We start from the raw sequence: 27,157 nt of genomic DNA on the forward strand, positions 1-27,157 counted from the left end.
AACTGATTATCACAAGCGAAGTTTCCTAGAGTCCTGGAACATCCATTCACGCGCCAACACAATGAACGTTAAAACAGATGTTCTAATGCCGATAAATTATCGGTCGCTTTTACACCACTGAGCTTGTTTTATCGCTACGGTGGTGCGAGTTTGCAGCCGCGCGATCTTGTTATCGCTGTTTTACATGTGTGTGTTTTACATTTTGTCGCTTTAAAAGAAATGTGTCTTGCAGGTTATGTCACTATCCTGATGAAGGCGTCTTGTATAGGACGTCGAAACGTCGATTGTTTACATTAAAACTGCTGGATGAGCAATACTTGGACAATCATTTACAAGTCTTGTAAGGATTAAAACAGCCCAAATAGACGTTTATCCTAACATATTTCGGCAAAAAAACATGCCATCATCAGTGATAAGTAAAATATTCATTTAAATTTTTTCCAAGGAGCTAAAATATTGTTTAATGACGAATATAACGGCCCAAATAGACGAAAACGCGACCTGCTTTATCATTTTTATCATATATTTGCCGAAACGTTTAAATAATAAAGCATGTTGCTTTATACGTATATTTGAGCCGTTATTTTCATCATTAAACTTATAAACAGATCCGTACATAGTGTCCTAAAAATTGTAACATTGTAAAATAAACAAAAAAGAGAAAAATACTGAAACGAGCTCAATGCCTGGAAGCGGAACTATCGGAAATAGAAAGTTACGCACACGAATTTTCCTTTGCATTTTAATTTAAAATTTTGCCTTCGGGCAGGTTGCGTGAATGCCGCAAGTACACTATTTGTAAACGTGGTTTAAAATTTTCCACTCGTGCGCGCAGGACGCTATCTATTTAGGCCACTCACGCAATTCCCAGTTTGGACGAACGAAAATACATGCAGTCGAATTGTAACTTCCCAGGCACGTGTGTTCCGATTTTATTTTTGTCGTTAAGTCTACATGAAGACTAGTCTTGTATGACTGAAGTCTTTTCAAAAGCAATGACATTTTTATGACTATAACACTGCATTGAAAACTATATTTCACAATATTCTGAATACCGTACGATGTTATGTATATGTTTAATGCGTCGAGGTTCATACAGGTTTGTGGTGAAAGCTGCATAAGAAGCTTCTTACAACTCCCAAAGGGACGGCGCCATGATGAAACAGTTTCCGAATTCTAGCGGTGACCATTTCCCATCGTTTATGTCGCGATAAATCACCTATTATCAAACAACCGCCCGAAAAACTCAACTCTATCGATAAACCGGCGCGTGAGCAAGTCAATTATGCCGTCATAATGTTAGCATTGATGCCGTGGTTCCCACGCGCCAGCCATCTGCCTGCTGCATTGTGACGTCACTATGGTCGCTGGGGAAAACACCGGATTGTGAGAAGTTGTGATTTTCGCAGCAATCCCGAGGGGTTTGGGGTCCACGTGGAAATCGTCGTTTCCCACGACTTTACGTCTCTGGGATGAGTTTTCAAACACGTGCAACTTAGTTTCGTATTATATCGCGGAAATTTCGATACCGCCTTAACACCGGGCAAGTTTTTCACCCGATTTGGCAGCTGCGTGAGGCATTTAATAACTCCTACGATTTAATTCGAGCACAAGTGTGGGTGATTCAGAATGCAATTGCGCCCGGCACCAACGAACTCGGTTGACCCGCGCCAGATCGCCGCTTCATTAAATCCATATTAGCGCTTTATGTGTCCAATTGCTGCCCCGTGTTCAGCGGAAACAGAACAGCTGCGTAAAGCCTTTTCATGTCTTACGACTGAAATTGATAATTCGTGATTCCATTAAAATATAGGTCATATAAAAAGTTTGCAGAAATTGATGGCAAGTTGTAAAGATCATTCAATTTTGATTTTATTTTGATGCGTTTGCTAAATAGAAATCGTATTCACAAAATAACCGAAAACTATCATTTAAAACAGAGTTATAAGTCGGGCAGGGTTTTCAGGCCAGGTTCTGTTTCCTTGGATTCGGGCCTCGGTGTTTTTAAACGGGTTTAAATCGGGCCTTTTCGTCGTGTGGTATTGCAATAACTAAACGACGGGATTTAATATCACTTTCTACTGATGAAGCCATTGAAATGAGACATTCTTGAATAAAGTAATGATCTTATTTTTACTGTTTATTCTTCTATATTTCTTATTCGGGCTTGTACTTTCGGGTTCGGGCTCGAATTTAGGCCCGCTTACGACTCTGAGCCCGCCAATAACAGCAGCCCAAAGATCAAAGCGAAAAAGCCTTATGTATATTATAACATCTAGACAGCCAAAAAATAAAGAAATAGTAACAGACAGAGGAAAATAACAATATTTAAGAGGCTGCACAAACATTGCTGGGTACATAAATGGCATTGTGTCATCTGGGACCGTCGAGTATGACTCGCTTACGCCCTCAAGTGAAATAAGTGATTTAATTTTAAACCATGAGAGGCCGCTGCTGTATTGGTAAGCGGATGAATTAATGCCACAGGTTCCTTTTCTATTTGATAATAAGATTGTATCCGGAAAACGTTTGTGCTTGCAATAGTGCCAACACCTAAATAAATAATATTTTTGATTTACTTTTATTTTTTACTTTTTTGAATGCTTCACAATAAAAGTTTAAAGAATAGACTACTAAATTGTATGCTGCTGCTTTAACAAACAATGTCCTAAGTTTATAAAAACTGCCAGTTTTCTTGGCTAAGTATAACTAACATTATTTTATCCAACAAAAAATTCTATTATATTCGTAAATTAAATCGCTTCTACAATTAAGGAACAATATTATTACACTATTATTGTGAACCAGCGCGGTCTAAATGTTGGCCCGTGGGTTGCTTAAGATTTTCATTTCAACTTTCAGATTTGAATTTTGTTTAAATACGATATAGCATACATTGATCTGACATCTGTGTAGTGCTAAGGTTTGTTACGTAATAATTAACTAATTCATGTTACGTAACTAGGATCTATGTTACGTAATAATCTAATAGTGTCGCTTGAAACCTGTTTGATAAATTCTGTTGAAGCTAGCCTGATAGATGATACAAAAAAATCTATTGGCAGGCACAATATTTTACACTCTGGAATATTGTTGAGATAAAATGACCAATTTAAAGCAATTTAAACTTAAGCCAAAAAAAAAAACGACATAAAAATAATAGGTATATGTTTTCTATTTTTTTATGTAAAGGGGTATAGCTACTAACATCATAAACTCACGTCACCTGCACATTTTGCTAATTTTCGATAGGTGGCGCAAGGGCTAAATTGTTTATTTTACGGCTAAAAAGGGGTAAGTTTGTAAACGTAAGTTTTTGAAAATTTTACATTAGGAATTAAATTTGAGAGTTCGTTTCATTGAATTTTTATTCATAATACCTAACTTGAACCTTAATAGCCCTAACCGTCAGCATATTTTAAAATGTACAGATTTCGATGGAAATTTGTTCTCTTTTCCCCACCTATCGAAAATTAGTCAAATGTGCGGCTGACGTGAGTTATGGTGATAATAATTTTCCATATAAAGGCCTTTCCCCGCCTCAACAAGTGACGACCAACCGATCGATGTGTATCAACGTCGCCTCCTTCCTATCTGAGATAGTTTGACGCTTTCCAATAGCGAAAGAAGGATAAAATAAAACAAGTGGCAATGCAAACTAAATGAAAATTAACATTAAAAGTCGAGGGGTTGAAAACGGACGATTAAATAACCTTCACATATAATAATATGTATTTATGCGATCGGTTAAGTAAGTTTGAACAAGCTCGTCCCATGTGTAGTTTACCTATCCTTAATTAACAATACAGCTTTCATTGTCGGTTAAATAAATGTAGCAAAAATTTCACGCTGACGCAGTTTTCAAAATTCGCTATTAACGGATTACACGGTGTCGTTTTTAATAAAGACAACAAAATCGCGATCGCCACATGCGCATATATTGGTGACGTCACAATAAGAATGGCGTACGGCACGCGCGCAAGACATCTGCCACCAGCGAATAGGAAAAGAGCGTTTGGACGCGCGGCGCAGGGCGGCAAAATTCGAAAACCGTTAGGAACGACATATGTAAAGGCCGGTAGCTTATGTGAAGATAAATCGATGGCAGGGTTGGCCCGGCAGACTGCCAGTCCTTGCGAGACAGATGCTAGCGTACTTGCCATTTTAACAAGAAGCGGCATATTGATGTCGTTAATGTAATAGCGACGCGTGCCAAATGTTGCCAGTTTCATAATCACTGGAATTTTGGATTTCCCGCCATTTTCGGTTCAACCGCTCCGCGCCATTTTTAATACAAAACTAAAAGGGAATATTTCACACGATTTAGGGCAAGTTTGTTATGTAAAAAAGCTCAATGCGACACAACCACTAAGCCGAAAAAAAAACGTTGCAATCTCATGACAGGCTTATTGCAGGGTACAAGAGGTAAACACATTTTGCAACTGTAATGAATGTCAATCGCACAAACCAGCCCCAAGCATCTAACAGGGAATATTTCACACTATTTAGGGCAAGTTTGTTATGTAAAAAAGCTCAAAGCGACACAACCACTAAGCCGAAAAAAAAACGTTGCAATCTCACGACAGGCTTATTGCAGGGTACAAGAGGTAAACACATTTTGCAACTGTAATGAATGTCAATCGCACAAACCAGCCCCAAGCATCAAATTCAAACGGACGTTAATAAACACGGTCTTAAAATTGGATATGCTAAGTAGATCTGAAGTTTCAAAGGACAAATGTCATAACTTGGTAAACTATGAACGTCTCTATGTGTTGTAAACAAAAATCTTAGGGTTATCGCATTTGTGACGACTAGGCAAAATTCGTCATTAGTCCTGACTAAAACTTCAACATTAAAGTTATTGTTAGCCTAATGCGTTAGCTACAACACAAATCTCATTAAATCGTGGCATCTGCAAACCAACAACACACGTAGGAAAATCAGCATATGTTTGCCAGTGCAGCAGTCTGTCAGAAGATCAATCCACTTAAGACAGTGCAATTACCAAGTAGCCACCGTCCACTGTGGAATATATTACAAAACGCGAAATATACAAGGGTGGGATGTCGAGGGACGGCTCTCCATCAGCCCAGTGCTGATGACCACCGTATGCTGCGCCTAAGATGGCAGAAGTTCATTGATTTATTTGATTTGCGGTTTGCCATATGTCCAGGCAGCGTAACCCTCGTTACTTATGCGCAAGGTGCAATTTCGGAATAGGTTTGTACACCGTTTCGACCATCACGTTTAATAATCCTAGTGCGGTACTTCAGCCAAATGAAGGCTACCAAATAGGTTTAAATATTTTTATAATGGACGAAAAAATCGTATAGAGCAGGTGAAAAAATCGTATAGAGCAGTTGAAAAAATCGTATAGAGCATGACATTTGGACAATATAAAAGCGATTTCTTAAAATGTGGTACTGTATGTCAAAAAGCCAATGTAAATGACACGACAACACAAAAATAATAAATACCTGTTTTTGCAGACACGTATATATGTCATATATGTGCTCTTTTTATAAAAAACATACGTTTCAAATTCTTCATATGCACTGAACTTTGGAGATAACACGTATTTTTCATAGTTAAAAGAGGTAACACCGTTGCATTTCCATGCAATTCGGTAAAATGTTTTTCGCACATGGGTGGGAATTTTAGTGTCTAACAAAATGTAAATAGTTTCCGCTTGCAAAGTTTTGTCAAAAAAACACAACCGCACGCCAGGCATTGTTTTGCGCGTGAACAGAGCAATAGCACAAAGCATTTCCGCACTTCGGGAAAACAGCGCAACCTAATTCTCATCAATCTCACATCACGACGGCTGACATTGGACGCGCGCAAAAAGCAAGGTAACAGGGCGTTTATAGCGGCGCTTCAGGGTTAATTGCAGATTAACAGGGCGGGCAGTGCGAGTTTTGTGGAGCGTAAACACGGACTCCAATCAAACCAACAACCTACAGCATCCGTGGGAAAGGTTCACAACGGCGGGACGTCTTCATTGTTAATGCTTTTATGACGTTATAACCGTATAGCGCGCGATTCTAGGGACCCGCTGCACGCGAGCGGCGGCAGGTGCATCGCGCGTGGGAAATAAGTAAAAACGGGCCGGGAAATTGAGCGCATAAACAGAACTTCGTGTTTGATCGTGTTAATTTATTACCACCCTCAATGATCTGACACAGCCGGTATGCTGTTTTGCATAAATCATGGAAAATAGGTGTCAGTCAATCGACTGATCAAACGCTCATGTAGGTACATGTGATGCCAATTTATTTCAAACTACAATGGTCTTTCGCAAAGTAAATCCAGACACAAATGAGCCAACAAAAAATGCATTTAAGTCGTTCTAAACGCTTTTTGTCGATTTTTCAGGAACTGATGAGTGATGATGCTATATAGGCAAAATGTATATTCTTCCACATAAAACTCACAAATTTTGTTAATTACCGTCTATTTGATTTCAAACGCTTAATGGGGTTGTAATTTGAAATCCAACTATAGCATTGCATTCTGTGATGTTTATAACGAAGGTTTCGTGGCGATTTGGATTTTTGGTACACTGTTTTAGGTATTCAACACAGGTAAGATTGTGTTAAGCATAGACACATTTATCAACAATGCACCTGCGTACAGTAAAAAGGCTGCAGTGTTACACAATACGTCTGGACAATCTCCTGTCATGCTTATCTTGGAAAGCAGTCACAAGCCTGATAACATTATTTCGCGGCCGCAGTAAGTTGATTAATTTTTCCACGCGCCCAGCTGGACATCGATGTGACGAGCAAAAACAAAGGAATCTTAATCTTGGCCTGCCTTTATTTCAAAGCACAAGCGATGCCAGACGCCCTACGGCGCCCGTGTTTGTCTAGTGTGAGAAAACAAGCCACCCATTGTAGGAAAAAAGGCACACGCGTGGCACAATGGTATAAAACCAACGCGCATTGCGTCCATTTCATTACCAGTTGCATCCATTCAGCAATCGTTATTACTTTTGAAGCGAAACAAGGTTTTTATTTACAACAGCCAAAATGGTGAAATCAGTTGCTACATCAGCAAGAAAGAACTCTCAAAAAAGCAGCAGCAGCAGCAGCAGTCAATTACGCGTTTCTCCGCATTCGGTTGCGATCAGGAAAGAATCAACAGAAGATTTGAAAAACCTAATGGAGAGGCTCAAGGAAACGGTGCCCACCTTGCAAGACAAAACTACCACGAAAGTATCATCGTTGGATATTATCCAACACGCCATCTTTTACATCCACGACCTGTGGTCGGCTTTGGACGTAGATGAAGAAGTTTTACAGCAGCCTTCTACAACAAACTCGTGTGCAGCTAGACACAACTTATCTACGGAAGTCTTTTGAACCAAATCGGTAAGCACATGTGACTTTACAATAAAGTAAAACTATTATTTATTTGCAAGAAATAAGTCCAGGTATAATAAAAATAGTCTACATCTAAATTGCTCAAGTTCTAAATTGTTACTGTTTCGATTTACAGAGCGTCATAAGCAAAACAAACACAAAAGAACTGCAGACGTCCAAGAGAGAAATGGGGCCAGCGACAATGACACAAACATATTTGCAAATGCAAGTGGCACTTGTTTGTACACGGCCGACTGCAGTTCAGTCTAGTCCAGCACCCCACAAGTACAAGTTCAAGAAGCACTGACTGAGGCAGTTCAATTGGTGGCCTCTGTTGACAATCTGAAGCTGGTGCTGGCGACAACTTTTATTTTATTTATTTTATTATTTCGTGATTTACGCCACTGTATTTTGATTCGCTCGTACTTTTTTATGATTACATTACAAATCAAAAAGAACGCTTGTGGGTGTGGCAATGTTTTAACTAAACGTGATATTTCATTCAGTGTTACTTAAAGAAACATAAGTGAAAGCTTAGCCTTAGCACAGGGTAAACACACTAATGTCCCTTTGCATAAAAACAAGAGCGAACCACATGCACTTGACGAATAACAAACAGCTATCTACATTCTTGGCCATTGTTGTTCTTCAAAAACATCTAATCAAAATCAATTACAAGGTTTCATTCCTCACCATATAGTTACAGGATTTATTTTAACAGCAACAACAACTGACTTGCAATAACAGATAAAATGACTTCAGTAATAAACAAGCAGCATATTGGCAAATAGTATTGTTTGTTTACCACTTTATACAGTGATTTACAGCCAGAAAACAGTAAGAACCTTCAAGATACTGCACCCAAAATACTATTGCTGCTGACTGATTTTCAGCCAATAATATTCATGTACAGCATTACACACTGGACCTCAATATGCAAAAACCTTGCTCGTATGTTCCTGCAATTTATCCAGACAGAAGTTATAACACTACAAGCTTTTTCAATCACTTACCTTTTTAATGGCAGAAAAGGTCCGTTCAATTTCTTATTATATACTCCAGAAAACACAGTTTTTTAACAAAAATTTACTAGGAACGTGCTGGTTAAGTTGTTAACTGACATAATATTGTTTCTTATTAGTTTTGCACACACTCTAGCACACAAAGTTTGTAACAAGGCTAATCCACGGTAATCAAATGAGAATAATGCTTGTTGCACTGCCGAAACAAAGCGGGAACCACAGTTTGCCTCTGGAACATTCTGGAACACAACATTCGAATTCCCAATTTATGACGTAACAAAGGCCTTTGTGATGCTTAAAACCTGACTTAAAACTTACACGGTTTTTTCAACCAAAACAAGCAGATTTTTGTTTCTAAAGTTAGTCAGCGCAAAACAATAATTGAAATTTGCAAATTAAAGTACAGCTTTATGGATTAAAAGCAAAAGTTGTGCGATGTTTGGTGCTTGCGATGTTGTGATTTGTGGATTATTTTTGCGCATCAAGTTTTAGCTGTTGGCAGATGTGATTCAAAATCATTTGGACCTTCTGCGTTTCGCGACGAATGCTCCAAACGGCAGATGTATTTCCGCGGCCCATAAGGATTTAGTAAAATTGTGCGCAAGTCAGACATGCCGACCTGCTGCCCAGAGGTCAGCTGTCGTTCGGTCAGATGACTGGACTAAATATTTTGAAAACATGCTTGCAGTATGTTACGCTGCACTGATAATTGGCTTTCGGGCATTATTTATTAATTCAAATCTTCCTATTTTCTTCACCTGCTGTAATGTATGTAAGATAGCTGCCTCCTGCCTGCACCTGTGTGATATATGGTTGTAACAGAGAGAACCTTTCATATTTACCTCAGATAAGAATTCTTTGCCTAAAGCAGTGATTCTCAAACTGTGTGCCGCGGCACACTAGTGTGCCGTGTGAGGTTTCCAAGTGTGCCGCGAAATCTTCTTGTTTTAAAGTGCAAACATTTCCTGGTGTTTTAAGACTTCAGAATGAAAGACTGGTGTTTATGACAACGTTTCAAAGCTCATATTTTTGTTATTTGTTAATTGAAAGCATCCTTACCCATCACGATTAGGTTGAAAATTACCATTTTTAAACAACTTTTGTTATGTTTACCTGCAAAGTGTGCCACGACAACATATTTTAGTTCTTTAATGTGCCGCATGCATAAAAAGTTTGAGAACCACTGGCCTAAAGCGACATTTGTTCACTCAAAGCCGCGCAAGTGATTTTTTGGGGGCTTCTAGTGCTTCACGTTTTCACGGATTTGTAAAGAATGTTTACACTATTAAGTAAATGTGTCTAGTAAAAACTACCAATAAAACTATGATCTTTTTACAATTTTGCTGTCATACTTAAACTGTAAAACTTGTGTTAATTGTAAGTCATTTTATTGCCGACAAAAGGAAGAAAATTGATGTAAAGGCAAGACAGTGCACATAAATAGAAAGCTTCAGAATCGCAAATGGTAGCCAACAATGGCCGAAAAAAAAACATTAAAGATTTGATAAGTTTCCAAGATGTCGGAACAAAAGACCTTCATTCTATTTGTGGCTTCACGATTGGACCCACTTACGACGGGAGACTTCATTTATAACTACCTCTGAAAATCAGAACCAAGAAAGTAACCAGATTGAAACATAAAAAGTGACCAAATAAGCTTTTATTATCCCAATAATATCTTTTACTTTGGCAAATTAGGTTTTTAAGAAATTGTACAGCACTGAATGGCGTGTGTAGAAAAACTCAACGCTTTAGCAAGCGCCGCTTTTGAAATTCTTCTCTTTAACATTATTTTTTGCATACCTCTTATTGGATAACAAATGCAAAAAGTCCTATATATTATTTAGGGCGTAATATCTAATGTTAAAATTTGATCACACTTACCTACACTATGCTCCCGTTTGTCGCCTCCTTAAGGGGAGGTGTTCTAAAATAAACAGTTATATTTGTTTACAAAAGAGAAAATATGACATAAATTTAAAAGCGACTTATTTTTAGCTTTCTTTCATGGTTATATTTCAAACTTACCACAGAGGCTGATGCTGTCGCAACTACACCATCGCCTACAGACGGCAACGAATCAAAGGCACTCAACAGATCCAGGGAAGGAAAATTTGGTGGAAATATATCAGCAATGCTAGTGCCATCTGTAATAACTGGTTCATTTGGTGGCAATACTGGATCAGTAATGGTGCCGTCTGTAATTTCTGGTTCGGTTGGTGGCAATACTGGATCAGTAATGGTGCCATCGCCAATTTCTGGTTCGGTTGGTGGCAATACTGGATCAGTAATGGTGCCATCTGTAATTTCTGGTTCGGTTGGTGGCAATACTGGATCGATAATAGTGCCGTCTGTAATTTCTGGTTCGGTTGGTGGCAAAACAGGATCGGTTATGGTGCCATCGTCCACAATGCATGGATCTATAACAGGACCTTAAAATAGACATAAACAATATAGTTAAGGCAGAAAAATGTTAAACCAAACAGTGCTTTAACTTACTAATGCATGGGCTTCTTATTTTTCTTGGTAGGCAAGGACGTCTAATGGTTGTTGGACAAGGACGTCTAATGGTTGTTGGACAAGGACGTCTGATGACTTGTGGACAAGGACGTCTGATGGTTTGCGGGCAAGGACGCCTAATGACTTGTGGGCAAGGACGCCTGATGACTTGTGGGCAAGGGCGCCTAATAGTTTGTGGACAAGGACGCCTGATGACTTGTGGGCAAGGACGCCTGATGACTTGTGGACAAGGACGCCTGATGACTTGTGGGCAAGGACGCCTGATTTGTGGGCACGGACGTCTAATAGTTGGTGGACAAGAACGTCTAATGGGTGGGCAAGGAAGGCAAGGTGACCTTGGTACTTTTCTGGTAGGCGCACAAGGTAGGCAAGGTGACCTTGGTACTTTTCTGGTAGGCGCACAAGGTAGACACGGAAAGTCAGAGAAACAGTCCTTCATTTCCCGAAGGCAATCATCGAAAAATGTATCAGATCCAGGTCTTGGAGAAATTGAAAAACCTAAACATTAAAAGGAGACTTCAGAATAAGTACAATGGTACCATTAAACAAAAACTTACCAGACGCTGCACCGATCAAAAACAGAACAATCAACAGCTTCATCTTGTGTTGCTTCTGTTGTTTCTCTCTGTGAAAAATGTGATTTACCTCTCCGATTATCACTATTTATGCGTTTTTACCGACGGATTTAAGACCACTTGTCCTCTTTGAGGTCGGAGTTGAAGGGATCGTTTATCGACAAATTGTCATCGGAAGTTTGGCACCAACTTGGTATGTTATTTACACAGCTCCGTTTTGCACTTGGGCCCAGACATGATGGATCTCTACATGACGCATTTAGCGGCCATAAAAGCTACAATCAGCACAGAGAAAAGCACGTATAAGTTTGACAAACCGATTTCTCATTACTTGCACACAAAAATAGTGGCTTATTGAACTTGACTTTGGCAAAGCCCTATTTATTTAGGCTCTTCTACGGTGTTGAAATCTATCGATCCATCAAATCAGGTCATCGACTTGACAATCTTGTCACAATAAGAGCAAGGTGCTTAAAACATGTAAAATGCTACAACAGGTCTTCCTCACAAAAAAAACTCTTCAAAACTGAGGTCGCGATCATTCACCCTTTACTTCAGGCAACTGATCAAACTTTTAGTTACTCAACTTGTGATAGGAATGAACCAGCTTTGTGGTTATCTGTCATTGTACGTGATGTCTGCATTAGAAATTCTCAGAACTGAGTGAGTTGATGTTTTCCATTTGACAGTTCGGTTTTTCGAGCATTGCCCGTGGCTCGTTCCAGGGTTGCAAGTCGGGCGGGATCGGGCTTGAGTTGAAATTAAACGGGCTTGATTCTTACCTAACTTCTCATTCCGTCTCTTATTTGTCACAATTTCACCAACTTTTGGGCCAAATTCAGGGGTGGTTTTACAAACACGGCGCCAAGAAGAAAGCCTATAAAGATCTCCTGGGACTTTTTGATTAATTTTCTTTCAAGCATTTTGGAGCATTTTGAACAACTAAGACAAAACCAGCAGTAAAAGTGGTGAAATACGACAAAAGAACGGTTTAGCAAGGTGTCAAGTAGATAGGACAGACATAACAACGAATCGAGCGCTTGCCCAGGAAGTGTTTTTTGCGACTAATAGAGGACAAGTCGAAAATTGAAATACCACCGCATGGGTGTGCTATAGGCACCATTTCCCAACTGCTGGAACTTTTTGACCTGTGCATCAATATGATACAATTTTGTGCCAATTTTTTGCTTAAAAATCTTAGAATCAAAAGTGCTTTGACTCAATAAACTCAATTAATTATTAGAACTGGCTGATACCAATGAACGATAGCACTCAATCCAAGGCTAAATCCACTGGTTAAGGGACATACAAACTGTAGACCTCTTTGCTAAAAAGAAATTGCGTTGTAGCTTGGTTTTAAATTCATAGGCTATAGGTGTTTTAGTATATTGTGTTTATTTGTATTTGATTTCTGAATTCCACGTAAAAAATTGCTAAATGATTAAAGTTATTAGTTCACCGTTTTCGTTTCGGCTACTATTAGTTCTTAGTTTTGTTTCACCAAGCCAGTAATTACCAAGCAGGGGCCCACAAAGCAATTTCGGCCTATAAAACTAAATGAAGTTTTTCTTATACGTTGTTGTGAGAAGCAATTGACTATATTTGACTATTGGTTATTAGGTTGAGCTATCGTTTTACTCTTAGTTTACGTATTCAGCTTAAACCATAAGTGTTGGAGAAAAAAATCTAATGGGGACGTTATGGAAAAAACATTTGAACGTTTGAAACCACTGCATGGTCTAAACTCAATCCCTAATCGTAACCATCGAGAAAGAAAGTTCGTGCACCTAAAAAATCGCAACCAAACACCCTTGCGGAACGATGTGACGTATTTCTGAGACTCGTTGGCGCCTGGCGCATTTGTTCCACCCAAAAACACTGACACTCGCGTATTATGTTACTTCATATCAGTAAGCACTTGTTGACGGTCCTTACCATAATCTCGTAATTAGGAACGGACGTCCGTACGATGCATCACGGTTGTGTTTCTGATGCTGAAACAGGCTTAAACGATTGCACGTTAAACATAGTTTAAACAAGTTATCAGTGATGATGAGGTTTTCATGGTACGATAGATCCCTTGCTGTCTCATGGTACGGCTTGTCCGTTAATGTTATATGGTACGACATGTCCATTACTGGCTTGTGGTACGACATGTGCGTTGTTGCCTCCATAGGGTCGGGTTTGTGCATAATGCTTAAACGGGGGTATATTACCCTCAAACGGGAATTTAACATACTTTGTTGGAAAATATAAATACAAGCGAATTTTCTGTGTGTTAAAAAACAAACTTGGATTAGCTTTTATGACATACGGTTTGGCCAACAGCTTTTGTGTTTTGTTTAATTCAAAATTACTGGGATCCCGTTTTCATTCAGAAGAAAGTACGTCGGGCTTTGTTGGTTACCAGCAGCGTTTGTTAAATCTTAACGCACTTGTTCAACTTTTGCCTAGAAACTAATTACCTCACAAATTAAAATCGTCAACAGTTCCCGTCTGCAGCTTAACAAGCGTTCAACGATCTGGGCTGCGCAAGAGTTGGTTGTCCACCTGCGGCGTGTGCCACTCTCCGACATTTGGCCAACGACGAAGTGCGTGCCCAGCTGCCCTGAAGAGGGTCGGAGCCAACGGGAGAAGGAAGGAAACTCTGCCGGCTGTGGAGCACTCGCCCCCCGCCAATATGCGGACAGCTGCCCACTGCAGCGGTGTTGCACCTGATCCCAAACGCCTGTGTAACGATTTTACGGAGCTCTCTGCAAGCGGAGTGCCCTCCAGATAGAAAGATGTGCGCACTCCTACTCGCTATGGATTGGCAATGCGCGCGAAAAACAGGACGGCTAATCGAATTTTGCGACCACGACAAACATTTAATTGTGCGGTCGTCGAAGAGGGCACTCACTGATTACTTGTGTGTTCTGGTGACTAAACCCACTTTAAAGCTTTTGCAAATTGACAAGTAAAGGATGATCCGCGCGATAGAGAACAGTTTTCAAATATTTGTCTGCTTTGAAGGCTAGATAGGAAAGCTGATTTCAGGTTTCATCAAAGTTTGGTCGAATTTACAACTGCGTACAGTATTGTGAAGTACGCTTGTCGACTTTGACACAACCACTAGAAAACTGTAGCGGTTTCAAAGTGAACTGTTGGACCGCCAGCGACGCAGGTATGCAAAGAGATAACGTGGTGATTTACAAACTAATCAGGTGTTTAATCGAGCTTACAAGGGGCGCCCTAATGGGTCGTTTTATGTCGTAAACTCCTGTGAGGAAAACGTCAAAAAGACAACGTCAACAATCAAACGTAACTCGGTTCGCCTGCATACAGTCGTCAAATAGAGTAATGTATAGGAGGTGACAGTCACACTCCAGTTTGAACGTTTGCTAAACTCAAACATGCATCGTACCTTTAGCCAACACTACAGTGTGCGCCTATCCCTCTTTGACAGCCCCTAGGGTTGATTCTGGGCCGATTTAGACTGCTGGTGTGAAGGAATAGCGCGTGGATATGCAAGGTACGGGGCCCTAGGTGTAAACAGTGCCTGACCTCCGAGATTGTTGCTTGCCCAAGCGTCGGAGGGCCAGACTTAGAGGCGCCTGCGCACCTGGGCACAAGAAAGTGGCGAAAAAAGTTGACGCGAATCCGTTGAAGGTACGCTCTTGTTTCTGTCGGCATTTTTGGTAAAAGGTGATAGAGATTTTATGGCGCGTTTAGTTTTATCGACTGAGCCTAATATCGAAAGCAGATAAGAGACAGACGTTGCGAAATTTTAGACATTGTAAGAGTGAAAAGAAAGTGGTTATTTGAGAAGAAACGATTTCAGTAAATTTAGATGTACGGTAGACTAGCAAATTAAGAGACGAATTTTAAACAATACCATAAATTGTTTTAATATTTATCTAATTTCTAGAGAAACCTATACGGGTGTTTCACGAAACGTTATGGTTTTCACGAGCCCTAGTTGAAGACTTGTAAAGTAAACTTAACCACTGCATTACAGAAAAATATGAAAAGAACTCGCGTGATAAATTCCGCAACAGAAGGAGCCAGAAAACCTATGAAAGTCGCACGCACACGAAAGTGACACAATCAAAATCTCTGCGCAAACAATCTCTGTTCCGAAGTCGCCTACAATTGCCAAATAGGTCTTTGTCCGCGTTAAGGGCTGTCGGCGCCAGGGCCAGGGACCGGCTTTTGTGGTCAAGACGGGGCCGGCGTCGCTGGGTTTTAATCCACAACTGTGCGTCACGGTACCAATACACAATGTTAGTAGTGTCACAAATAATCGCTTTTTGGGAGACTGGAATCCGAACGAAATCCGATACCTTGCGACTCATGAGTAGAAAGTTATTCGTTCCTATTTATAGCGCTTCCGATTTTTGGGCTCGTTCTATTCGCCTGTCAACTGGATTGAATTAGTTGCTGTCAGCAGGGAAGCGCCGGAGAAGGGTTTGACGCGTGATTTGCCGATGGACAAGAACAACAATCCCTGTGGCGTTAGTGATTTGTAACGATATCACTTAACGAGCTGACTTAATGGCTGTTTGAGAAAATTTGACAGGAAAATACTCCCCTTTTTCATTTATCATTTATTGCGCAGTAAAGATAGACTTATTGTGACTTGATCAATACTAGAGCCCATTCGCATCAAAAACTTAGGCAGATAAGTTTAGTTTACACTGAAATCAATGATAACGCCTATACATAGCAATGATTATTTAGTAGAAAAGCATAAATGTTCTTTTAACGGGATACACTATGGGGAAAGTGAACGGTGCCAGAAAATATAAGTCATTAGGTTTTTATTTTTCAACCGAATCTACCTTCAGTAAAAATGAAAAAAAATTTTGAGGGTCGTTGAAACCATATTGTGATTAGATTCCCTCAAAAAGTATGTTTTTTGTTATCTTTTTTCTCATTCATTGCAGAAAATGGACAGAAATTTTAATAGCGCTGCTCCTACCGCTGTGGTGCGAGGCAGTTTTTTCTTCTGTAAATCGATTCCACAGTCTTCCAACGATTCATTGCAAGCCGTAGAAAACCTCATATCAAAGACACTCGGAACATCAAGTGCTTCATCATTCTCCAACATCCGGAAAGAAAAGAGCCACAACCCGTCTTCCCAGGATGAGGAGGACCCAGCTCAGCTTCAAGAAGTCCTCCAGCAGCTAAAACACGTCGTTCCTCGGTGCTTTCTTCCCTCATCTACCTCCCAGGAGCACCCGGACACGGAGGAGCAGTGCGAAGAGGATGTAGAGGCTCTAGACTTGATTGAAAACGCAATCGCCTACATCCGTCTGCTCCGATCCGTACTCGGACACCCGGAGGAGTCGGGAGGACCAAAATATGACTCATATCCTTGTTCAATGAACCTTAGCAACAGCAAGGTTGCTATAACAACCGCGCCTCTTGATTCAACTTTTTTGTCAAAAGATAAATTACGAACTGACTCCTGACGACAGTGTAACAGAGAAATGTATTTTTTTACGTTTTTAAGATGTGTTTTTTCAAGTTTCACTATGCACAACATATTGTGCTCGTTTCGTTCGTTTTTCTCCGAATTTCGGCCAAAACTGTTTTTCGTGTCACAATTGTGAAAGCTTTTTTATACTTTACCCATTCATTTTGGCGTTGTTTGCCAAAAACAAACTGCACAAATTGAATCTTCATACAACACACACCTATATCATTTTCTTGGCTGTTTTGTTTCACTTTCCTGCTTTTCGTATATCACCAATAAATCCCTCTTTCTCGAATTTTAACGAATATTTATTTATTACGCTTTTAAGCAACATTGAGGAGAAACGCAGGGATACTTGCTTTTTGTTGTCAATGCAAAAATGATAGGGATTAAAATTATCTTTCGACAAAGACCCATGTTTGGCATTTGACTTTCACAGGTATTGGCATTCAAACCAACCCTAAAACAAACAACGCCGCTTTCTGAAGACATCAATTATCACATTTAAATCTCAGCTATCTTAAACGACAATCAAAAAGGCGCTTGGGGCCATGAGCTGCGGCAAGGGCACAAACTAAATGCAGGTGTGATAATTTTTCGGCCCAATTTTGTGTGCGCTCATCACAGGTGTAGCATTATTCATTGTTTTGTGTCAGGTGTTGTATGAGGCAAATAATCACCATCACGAATAATATATAATCTGGATATTTAATACAATTTGTTAAACACAGAGAAAAGGGAAATAAAAAGGAGACGCTGCCATTTAATAGTTAAACGGTCACAAAGAAATTATTATTATTATTTTATTGGATATCGGTGCTACATGGAAATATGTTTACATAACTTAAGACGTATAATAATAACCTTCTAAGGCCTTTGTCTAAGACTCTAAGCATTGCCAATCATAGACCACAATAAAAATATATATTATATCATGAAAACATATAGAGAGTTAACAAACAAAAAGTTGAATATGTTTTGTAAGGTTGCTGTGCCCATAAAAACTTTAAATTGGTTTTCATTAGAGGACTCGAGTTAGGAGAATGTTTTGTACACCGCGGTCTCATTATTGTAACCTAATTACTGTAAAAAAGTTGTCTGGTATTTACAAATCCGTTTTGCATTTTTTACGGTATAGGCGGTATACCACATCCAAGCTATTTCTCAAGCACTGAAGGGCACAACCTGGTGCAATACAACTTAGGGATTGTGCTACGCGCTGAGGTGTTTGTCAATGATTGCTTGAAAGCCCGCCGACAGACAGAGTGGCGCCAACACCAAACTTGAAGAAAGCGTAATCGGCCAAAATCTAGGTAGATTCGACGCAAGGCAGCAATTTATCTTGCATATGCTCGTTTGTGACTTTGCCTGAGCGGTTATTGTATATTACCTGCCAGCAGACCCTAATGCGAAGGCCGATTGGCTCATCTTAGCTTGCGGTTACAGGTCCCTGTTAAAACCAATTAGGGCCATCGATCATTGATAAAGACTTTGGCCAAACTCTACCATGTCAAATTCGACAGCTTGTATAATCCGTTGAAAGCGTTACTTGTTACCTTGAGTAGACGCCCTCAACACGAATTGCTCGCAACTTGATAAGACTGCTGTGATTTACAGTAAAAATAAACCTAAATTAGTTTAAAAAAATATTGATAAAAACCCTAATTAGTTCAGTAAAAATAACCTTAAATAAATAAAAATTTTATAGCTTTATTTTCATAATTGAAAATTGGATAATGTTACAGTAATTTGGTTAGGTATACTCGCAAATTTAACACCGCGTTTTGATTAAATCACAAAACATTTTTTCTCATAAATTCAACCACAGAAATCACAGGCAAACATGACAACAACAAAAAAACGTTTTTAATCTAACATTTAAAATTAACAGCTTATAACAACCGCATAAACCGCACTAGGATTATTGCGCTAAACGTGTTTATCAAACAACACTTTATTCTCGCAGTTGTCGACAGACGTAAAAGACCCTGTTGGAAAATTAAACTTTATTACATTTGGCAGGACGCAGCTGTTTGTGACGTCACAGGTCTGCTGTGAGTTCCAGCTTGGCGAACGAAGTCAGTTAGAGTCGAAGACACAGCTTGCAACATAATTGAATTCAGTTCTTTGTGGACACTTTTGAGGCAATAAGGGCATGAGTATTTGGCACTACGCGCATTTTTAAATATTCGTGATCTCTGTGCTATTCAAGAAGGGGCAACGTTTTGCCAAAATGCGAGGTAAGAAATAATCTATGAATTTTGCTGGCTGGCTGGCTGGACTTTTCATTATTGTTCTTATATGAAGATTTATCTACAAATGTGTGCATTAGGTTTATTAGTTTTCGATTATATAGGTTTATTAGTTTCCGAATTCGTGTATTGTTTAGTATATGTGTGAATGAAGATGTAACGTTTTCCATTACAAATCAGGAAAAATATTCTGAAGGGAACAAATTTGTTGAACAATCCTTGCGAAATTCTGAAAATGAATTGCTTATTTAAAAGTTCAGTGTTGTGGTAACGTTTATTACACTATTAGCTTCGTTTGAAATGTCTTCATAGATTTCAATGTATCCATTTTAAATAAGTTAAGTTGTCATATATAGGTGTGTATGTACCCAAATTCGTGATTGAAAATTTCACTTGTACAAGTTATTATTTAGTCAGCTGTTTCAAACCTTTTCCCCTTATTGTAGAATTCACGTTTTTGTGGTTTTCTTTGGCGTGTTTTGCGCACTGTGGTTTGAGAGCTGATGGGGCGAAATTTAACTCTCTTGAGTCAAAGTTAACAGACAAGCTGCTCAAAGGTTACAACTCCCAGGTAAGTAAACTGGCCTTTCCTTAAGGGTGGGTATATTCGCGTAGTTACACAGCTTAATAAACACACTTTCGTGATACTGTATGACTTGTACCTTTTCACACCTTCACACAACTATTAAATGTGCCAAAACCGCCATGTGTTGACAGTTTTATTCGCTTAGCAGTTCCTATTATGAGGGCACGCATAACTGTATTAGGATATTGATAGTTTTACGCCATGCTTGATTTCGTTGTAGCCCACTTTTTGTGTGTGTCTGCAACAGGGGTGGGCAATTTTTTAAACGACGCGAGACTATTTGCTTGTTACGTCAAAATAATAATAACTTCGCAAGCCATTATTTTTGTGTGGAAAAGTATTTTCAATGGGCTAATTTAAACAGTAATCAGAAATCAGGCAATTTTTAACATGTACGTTGGGGTTTTAGGCACTACATTAAAACAAACGCAAAACAGGCATTATATTTCCACAAATTATAATGAAAAGTATATTTATATTTAATATCAAGAAGTAAATTTTGAATCATTTGACGGGAAATCAAAAGCTGCTTCCTGATCTGTAACTTGATTCCCAAACTACAGCAAATGTTCAAATATACCGTTTTACTCATCCGACCAGTGTTACATTATTTTTTTTTACTTAAATCAAGGAGCTATTTTTTCCATTGGGTAATATATTGTAATTATGATTTTAGTTTAACCCTTGTCTGTACTGTTACAGATGCGACCCCAAAATCCCGAATATAAGAACAAAACGCTGGTGAAATTGGGAATGACTTTGTCACAGATCATTAGCGTGGTAAGTACATTAAAGTTGATGATTGTGTGTTTCTGAAAATCTTTTGTATTTTGCTTCTTATGGGCGATAGTCTTGACTGTCATGTGACCCATAGTGTTACGTATAAAAGTCATTTGTTGGTTTTCTACCTTATAGCTTTAATTAGTTAGTCCAATCCCATAAACTTTTAGACTCAAAAGGGTTGTTTTTTTATTTAAAAAAGTGTTGTTTTTAAGCGTAAAAATTGTCCAAGTGATACCACAGCGTTAATTTTTATCCAGGCCTAATTTGTCAATTGTATGTTGTTGTTGTTTTCAAACGCATTAAAAAGTAACCTTAAATTAACGACTAAGCTATTGTGTTTGGATTTACATAAACCTACAATTGGTTCACAGGCTTTTTTTTGTTCCTTTTGTTCCTTTTTTCTACTTTTTTTTTTATTTTTTTTATTTTATTTATATTTTATTATTTATATTTTTTTATTATCTACAATTGGTTCCTTAGAGGCAACAAAAACCCTATACGTCAAGTTGATAAGAGCTGCTTTAGCAGTAACAATAGCTGTAAAAAAGAGCTGTTTTACAGTTTTAGTAGTAACAATGATTGAAGTTTCAATTAAACGTGGCTGCAATACACCACATATAGTCACGTGTTTGGCTTGACTCGAAACGAAAATTTCCCCTAACTACCCTAGCTTGCAAAACTAATTAGTAGTCACTCTCTAGGGATTAGTTTAGTCATAAAGCAATTAATGTCTCGATTATATACTAGTTGCCCTACAGTGGTATTTTCAAATAATTGTTTCGCTCGGCCCGAAACCTTTTTTGTGAAAAAAAAACAAGGCAAATCCAAACAACGACTATATTGCATAATTAAGCATACTAATTGGCGTGGGTAGTTAAGTAGTTTGATCAAAAACAAGATGTCTTGCATAAGTTAAAACACTTTAATCAGAACAGCGATTGTTCATACAACTGTATCAAAATGTATTTACTTTTTGCAAACAAGTTGGTAGTTTCCATTTTGATTATTGTAAGCTTAAACTACTTTTGTTCCTAAGTTGTTTGGCTCGTTTGCATAAAGTCATTTTCAAAACTTGCAGAAGGAAAAATCCCAGGAGCTTACTACGTCAGTGTATATGACGCACGAGTGGAGAGACGAAAGGTTCTATTGGACGCCGAGTGAATATGATGGCATCACGATATGTCGCGTACCACCCTCAGCCGTGTGGACGCCCAGAATCATACTTCAAAACAGGTGCTACCCACAAATAGTGGAGTACTCCGTATGTTTTTACCCGATGGCCTAAACATCATTTAATGAGCACCTACCGTTTAAATGCGAGATGTATCCAGAGTTATTGAACTTGTGGGTAGCTCGAGTTTGACCTTCAGTTTGAATAAATCAGATTTGATTAGGGCCTGACTACACACTATAAGCCAGTGGTTCCCAACCGTTTTTGTCCTGTGCACCCTTTTAGTCGATATTCAAAATTATTTCCCCCCTAGCATTGCTGCCTTAAATCGATGTTACTAGAACTTTCTTTTTCTGATCTCATATATAGAAAACGCAGCAATAACATATAGACAGACAACCAGTAAGAGATTAATATTGTGACACAAATTCCCCCCTGGAGATTACAAAACTACAAACTGGTTGGGAACCACTGCTATAAGCCACATTTGCTTCGTAATGCCACTTTAGTAAATTAATCTTTCGGACCTTATTTGAACCTGGGTTTTGGGCTTGCAATTTTGGGTTTAGCACCCAGTTTCATGCCTGCTTACTATTACTTATATATACCAAACCTGCGTCAAAACGTTTGGGTGCACAACCGTTTTTTCCTGTCGAAATGGTTGGGCAAACTGAGAATTGATGCATCACTAGTTTAAAACACTGCAGAAACATTTTTACGCTTAATTCGTCGGCACTAATCAAGCTTTGCAAGGTTGCTAAATCGGATTTTCTCACGTTCTGAATTGTGGTAAATTCCGTCTACTTGGAAAAATAAATTAAACTTTATTTGTTTGTTTTTTAGCAAAGACGATTCTTTTGACGTTTCGCTCATGACGAACGTTTTAATTTACTATGACGGAAAAATGGAATGGCTTCCCCCAGCTTTGTACCGAAGCACGTGTACGATAGAGGTCAGATTTAATAAACTATAGCATTTGTACTTGTGTAAAAAAGTTCGTCTGAAACAGTTCTCCCTTATCAGGTAGCTTTGTTTCCTTTCGACTGGCAAAACTGCACAATGGTGTTCAGATCAGCCACTTATGATCGCTCCCAAATGGAAATGGGTCTTGCATACGGTGATGAAGTATACGTAGATCCCGAAGGTATAGATAAAATTTATAATCACCCCTTTTATTACACCCAATCTTCAGTTTTTGTCTGTTAGTTTGTAGACAACTGGTTTGAAAGTAAGCTGTATAAGCTAAGCTGTTTCTACCTATAAGGTCCATCAATGCAGCTGGTGACCAGACTTTGGACGACTTTTTTAGTGTGACATATTTTTGTGAATTAGTTATATGCGTCCCGGTAAACTACCCGCCAGGTTTCTCCCTATACTTCCTTATTTTCCCAGCGTTTCAGCCAAACGGCGAATGGGATTTGATTCAGAAGCCAGTGCGAGTGAACACAGCAGATGATGACGAATTTTACCAAGATGTCACTTTCTACTTCATTATAAGACGTCGTCCCCAGTTCTATGTGATGAACCTGATCCTTCCTTGCATCTTAATGTCTTCCTTGTCGTGTTTCGTCTTCTATCTCCCTTCCATTTCTTGTAAGCTTTTATGGATTTCATAAATCAGGCTAACCTACAATTGTATCGCTGTAATGGTTAAACGCAGCTATCTTTAGGCAGCCAGGGTAGGCCAAAAGGGCCATGATCTCCTAAAATGCATAGTTTTGGTTCCATAACTCAGTGTTTATCTTTTCGCTGTAATTACTGATTACGGTCGTTTAAAAACAATTGCTAATGTCACTATCAATGCATAGCAACCATGCTTTCTGTCGGTTATAAACGCATTTTGTTGACAAAGCAGCTACCCTTACTCTAATGCCTGCGTGGCCAAGTTGACAGAGAGTCAGCCCCGAATAGGCTCCTGTCGTGGGTTCCCACATTCCCACCGCAGGCCAGACTTTTCTAGCATAACACTTCTATAGAATTTTTTTTCGTCATTTTTCATAGCATTTCATAACATTTTTCTGGGATTTCTAGCAGCACATATATTTATTAACGCTTGGTAGACCGGTTTGATCGGTATTACCCCTTGAATAGGCCTGGCGTACTGTGATGATTTTACCTAATCAGTAAAATTCCCTTTGATCTACACAGGCGAAAAGATGACCCTGTCGATCTCTATTCTTCTCGGTGAGACTGTGTTCCTCTTTCTGATAGCTCAACGGATGCCAGAAACCTCGTTAGCGGTTCCTCTTATTGCCGGTTATCTCCTCTTTTGCATGACTCTCGTTATTCTCAGCGTTATAACCAGGTAAGAATACAAAACGAATGGTCTGTTGCAGGCTACTCAAAAATACACAATCTTCTGATCAGACCAAGCAATTCAAGCCAAAAACTTTTGCAAAATGCGCATTTAATGTTGAAGCCAGGCTCTAATTGTATAGATTGCGTTTAAAGTCTGGTCATATATAGTACTGTGGTAGCCGTAGTTTAGGTGAATTCTGTATTTGAAATTAGCCCGTCTTGTCTTACCAAGCAAAAAACGTCGTTAGCGTAAACCCATTACACACAAATTGATGTAACCATTGTGTTTTTCTATTTACAGTGTAATTGTATGCAATGTGCACTACCGATCCAACACAACGCACGTCATGTCTGATTGGGTGGTGACGATATTTATGAATTGGCTTGGACCTTTCCTCAAGGTTGAACGGCCAGGTGCGGAGGAAGAAAACGCAGGGGAACCACCAGCAGGTGGTAAGTAAAAACCCTATCTATGTTAGGGTTGCCATATTTTATGAAACACAATCCCTGACAAAATTTATCTTGGTTGCGTGAACCCAGTTTTTCTCTAAAAGTCTAAATGTGTTGACGTAAGTCTGAATGTGTATTTCAGAAAAACGAAAGTTGATTGCAGGATTTTAGCTAGTTATGCAAAATTGCGCATAACAATGATCCAAATCTGACATCACTGACAGAACAAAAACATTACAATTGTGCGCGAACAATTGCATTTTTGTTAGTTGTCATGCAATAAAGCCTATTGTTTAACAATGGAGACGGTCGATTCTCACTTTCACTTTGATTTCAACTTATCCAGTTGCACAAACTGACGCCAAATAAGGATATAGAATTACTTCCACCTTTGGTATAACTAACCTGCGCGCCGCCAGTTTACCTCATTACGTTTCATGGTATAGACGCGGTTGTAGCTATCTACTAGAAACTTTCTCCGTTGGTACATTAATTTCATAAAATATACAAATATTTTTTCTTGAATTCCGGACTTTTAGGTACATTTTAACATTTCTCCCTGACGCAGATTTAAACACTAAATTCCCTGACATGTCAGGGAAAATCCTGACGAATGGCAACCCTAATCTATGTGGTTTCACAGCATTTTACTACAGTCTTCGTGATTGACATTTTTTATGCACATACACCACACAAACGCCCACTTTAAGTGTTTGACTGGGTTGGGGAGTCTTTGTCTTAAAGATGGCTACATCCAATAGGTGGGAGCGGCATATCCCTGGGTTAAATCAACAAGACACCAGAGTGCCAGAACATATTTTAGTGGGAAGAAAATCAATTTGAAAACGTGTAGTGGAAGATAAGGCAGGAACGCCCTGGCAATACGTAACCATAAATTTATGCAGCACGTTCCTTTTTTGCCCAAAAATATGATCTTTATTCCACCACCTTCGGCGCCTGAGCAATAGAGGTAGAACGTGACGTGATAAATTAAGTTCATTATTGTCACATTTCATTGCCATGACAAAAGTTGTCAATATTATCGCGTGAACGTATAAATTCCCTCACTATGTGTTCTCGTGGGTATTTTCAGTTGTGCTGCGGAGACGTGCAAGTTCTGTAACTGCCAGAAAAGCGATGAGAGACCGAACCACGTGGAAAGCACCAAGTGAAATCTTATTCGACCACCAAGTTAGTGATTCTTCCCTCAATTCAAAACATTTTAATTCTTCTCAATAAACTACAAAGTAGATGTTAGTGTCTAATTATAAACGACGTGTAAAATAGAAGTAAATTCCTCCCCTCAAGTTTTAAAATTCGCTTTTGGGAGGAATTTCATCCCGTTCGAAACCACTGATTTAATGCAACAATCAATATAAATGTCAATGTTATGACCTACTGTAATACAACAGAAAAAATATTTTCACTTGTTAATAGAAAATTATTTAATGCAATGCCTTTAGTACATGGAATTTGAATTACAAAACTGACACTTTTACGGAACCTACAGGCGGAGCGCTACGGGTTTCGTCCGCGTCACACTAGAAACGCTTTCGGCTTCAGCGAAGTGAATTTGTCCAACAACAAGACTGACGACGAGACATTGCTTCTTCCGCCATCTGTACAAACTGTACCTGATGCCTTGAAACCTGCAGTGGAAGCCATCAACTACATCGCGCAACATAAAAAGGCCGAAGACCAGAATTCTTCAGTAGGTTGCGTTTAAGTGTGATAACTCACTGAATACTTCAGGGCTTAAGGCTTTTGACTGGGTTTGTAAGTATAGGGCCGGCTTCTCGGGTCGGGTTTAAATTAGACAGGCTTGATTCGGACCAGACTTGACACTTAGCATCTATTGTGCCGCAATTTCACAATCTTTTGGGTTTGCTTTTTTAAAAACGAGTTAGGGACGGACTTTGGGTTCGGTGCCGCTCATAACTGTCTGGATTCCGTTAGGATGTGTTTTTGCATGTTTAAGCAATTTTACCTCAAATTACGTTGGGCACAATTGAGCACCTCCGCACTATCCATGCTATCAATAAAATCCCCGCGATAACTGGTGTGTGGACACAGCGTATCTCGGGAAATTGAGCCCAAACACATTTAAAATTAGAGGAGACATTGGTTTTGGTGCAAAGGGGAAAATTGTGCACACTATCCTTCACTGTTTAAACGTGGCGCGCACAAACTGGCCATTTGGGGTAACTTGATGACCATGTATACAGACTTTAACAAGGACAAGTCAAAGAGTTTTACTACTGCTGCACTTGTAACACTTGTACTTTTAACAGTCACAGGACGATTGGGCCTACGTAGCTCGGGTGCTCGACTACTCCCTCTTGTGGCTGTACTGCGCGGCCTTTTGTCTCGGAACTCTTGCCTTTTTTCTCCAAACAACTTTCGCCGACTACCCGCAACCTCTCACGGGGTAATATCCTAAAATGCAAGCGCGTCCTCGTAGGCCGATGCTGTGAAGGTTTTTGAATTCAAGAAGAAGGAATTGTACTGTGATGCAACATAACAAATAAACACTTTTGCTATTTGATTGCTTTTATTATACAAAATGTTTTCATTGGCATCGTATTGTTTCTTTTTTCCTTTTGTGTTTTGGCTAAAACATGATTTGTTTTATTGAAGTGCTTTAAAATGCTTACAACGATTTCTCAAGTTTTTCT

At 39.1% G+C, this 27,157-nt stretch overlaps 4 protein-coding genes across 5 annotated transcripts; 3 read left to right on the top strand and 1 right to left on the bottom strand.

Moving 5' to 3' along the window:
• Positions 1 to 6,803: 6,803 nt before the first annotated feature.
• LOC145229237 (uncharacterized) lies at positions 6,804 to 7,829 on the top strand. The gene is made up of 2 exons (XM_080094540.1): positions 6,804 to 7,376; positions 7,504 to 7,829. The coding sequence occupies exon 1, from the start codon at positions 7,035 to 7,037 to the stop codon at positions 7,365 to 7,367; it is 333 nt and encodes a 110-aa protein (XP_079950666.1). The 5' UTR covers positions 6,804 to 7,034; the 3' UTR covers positions 7,368 to 7,376; positions 7,504 to 7,829.
• Positions 7,830 to 9,761: 1,932 nt separating this feature from the next.
• LOC145230104 (uncharacterized) lies at positions 9,762 to 14,333 on the bottom strand. The gene is made up of 5 exons (XM_080095478.1): positions 11,467 to 14,333; positions 10,889 to 11,407; positions 10,418 to 10,821; positions 10,274 to 10,316; positions 9,762 to 9,989 (listed from the first exon to the last, which is right to left on the bottom strand). The coding sequence occupies exons 1-4, from the start codon at positions 11,507 to 11,509 to the stop codon at positions 10,302 to 10,304; spliced, it is 981 nt and encodes a 326-aa protein (XP_079951604.1). The 5' UTR covers positions 11,510 to 14,333; the 3' UTR covers positions 9,762 to 9,989; positions 10,274 to 10,301.
• Positions 14,334 to 14,580: 247 nt separating this feature from the next.
• On the top strand, positions 14,581 to 17,237 carry LOC145230105 (uncharacterized). Its single transcript, XM_080095479.1, has 2 exons — positions 14,581 to 14,647; positions 16,410 to 17,237. The coding sequence occupies exon 2, from the start codon at positions 16,413 to 16,415 to the stop codon at positions 16,935 to 16,937; it is 525 nt and encodes a 174-aa protein (XP_079951605.1). The 5' UTR covers positions 14,581 to 14,647; positions 16,410 to 16,412; the 3' UTR covers positions 16,938 to 17,237.
• A 1,760-nt stretch (positions 17,238 to 18,997) lies between these two features.
• Positions 18,998 to 27,118, top strand: LOC145229358 (acetylcholine receptor subunit beta-like). 2 transcript variants are annotated; one of them, XM_080094680.1, is made up of 12 exons: positions 18,998 to 19,182; positions 19,641 to 19,765; positions 20,483 to 20,560; positions 21,642 to 21,796; positions 22,578 to 22,686; positions 22,758 to 22,878; positions 23,127 to 23,327; positions 23,883 to 24,039; positions 24,334 to 24,485; positions 25,576 to 25,673; positions 25,993 to 26,193; positions 26,774 to 27,118. In XM_080094680.1, exons 1-12 carry the CDS (start codon positions 19,176 to 19,178, stop codon positions 26,912 to 26,914), a joined length of 1,545 nt encoding a protein of 514 aa, XP_079950806.1. In that variant the 5' UTR covers positions 18,998 to 19,175; the 3' UTR covers positions 26,915 to 27,118. The 2 variants fall into 2 exon arrangements, with proteins under 2 accessions (XP_079950806.1, XP_079950807.1); XM_080094681.1 differs by lacking the exon at positions 19,641 to 19,765.
• The last annotated feature ends 39 nt before the right edge of the window (positions 27,119 to 27,157 follow it).

Source organism: Phallusia mammillata, chromosome 5 (assembly GCF_965637545.1).
Source record: "Phallusia mammillata chromosome 5, kaPhaMamm4.hap1.1, whole genome shotgun sequence".
NCBI lineage: Eukaryota > Metazoa > Chordata > Ascidiacea > Phlebobranchia > Ascidiidae > Phallusia > Phallusia mammillata.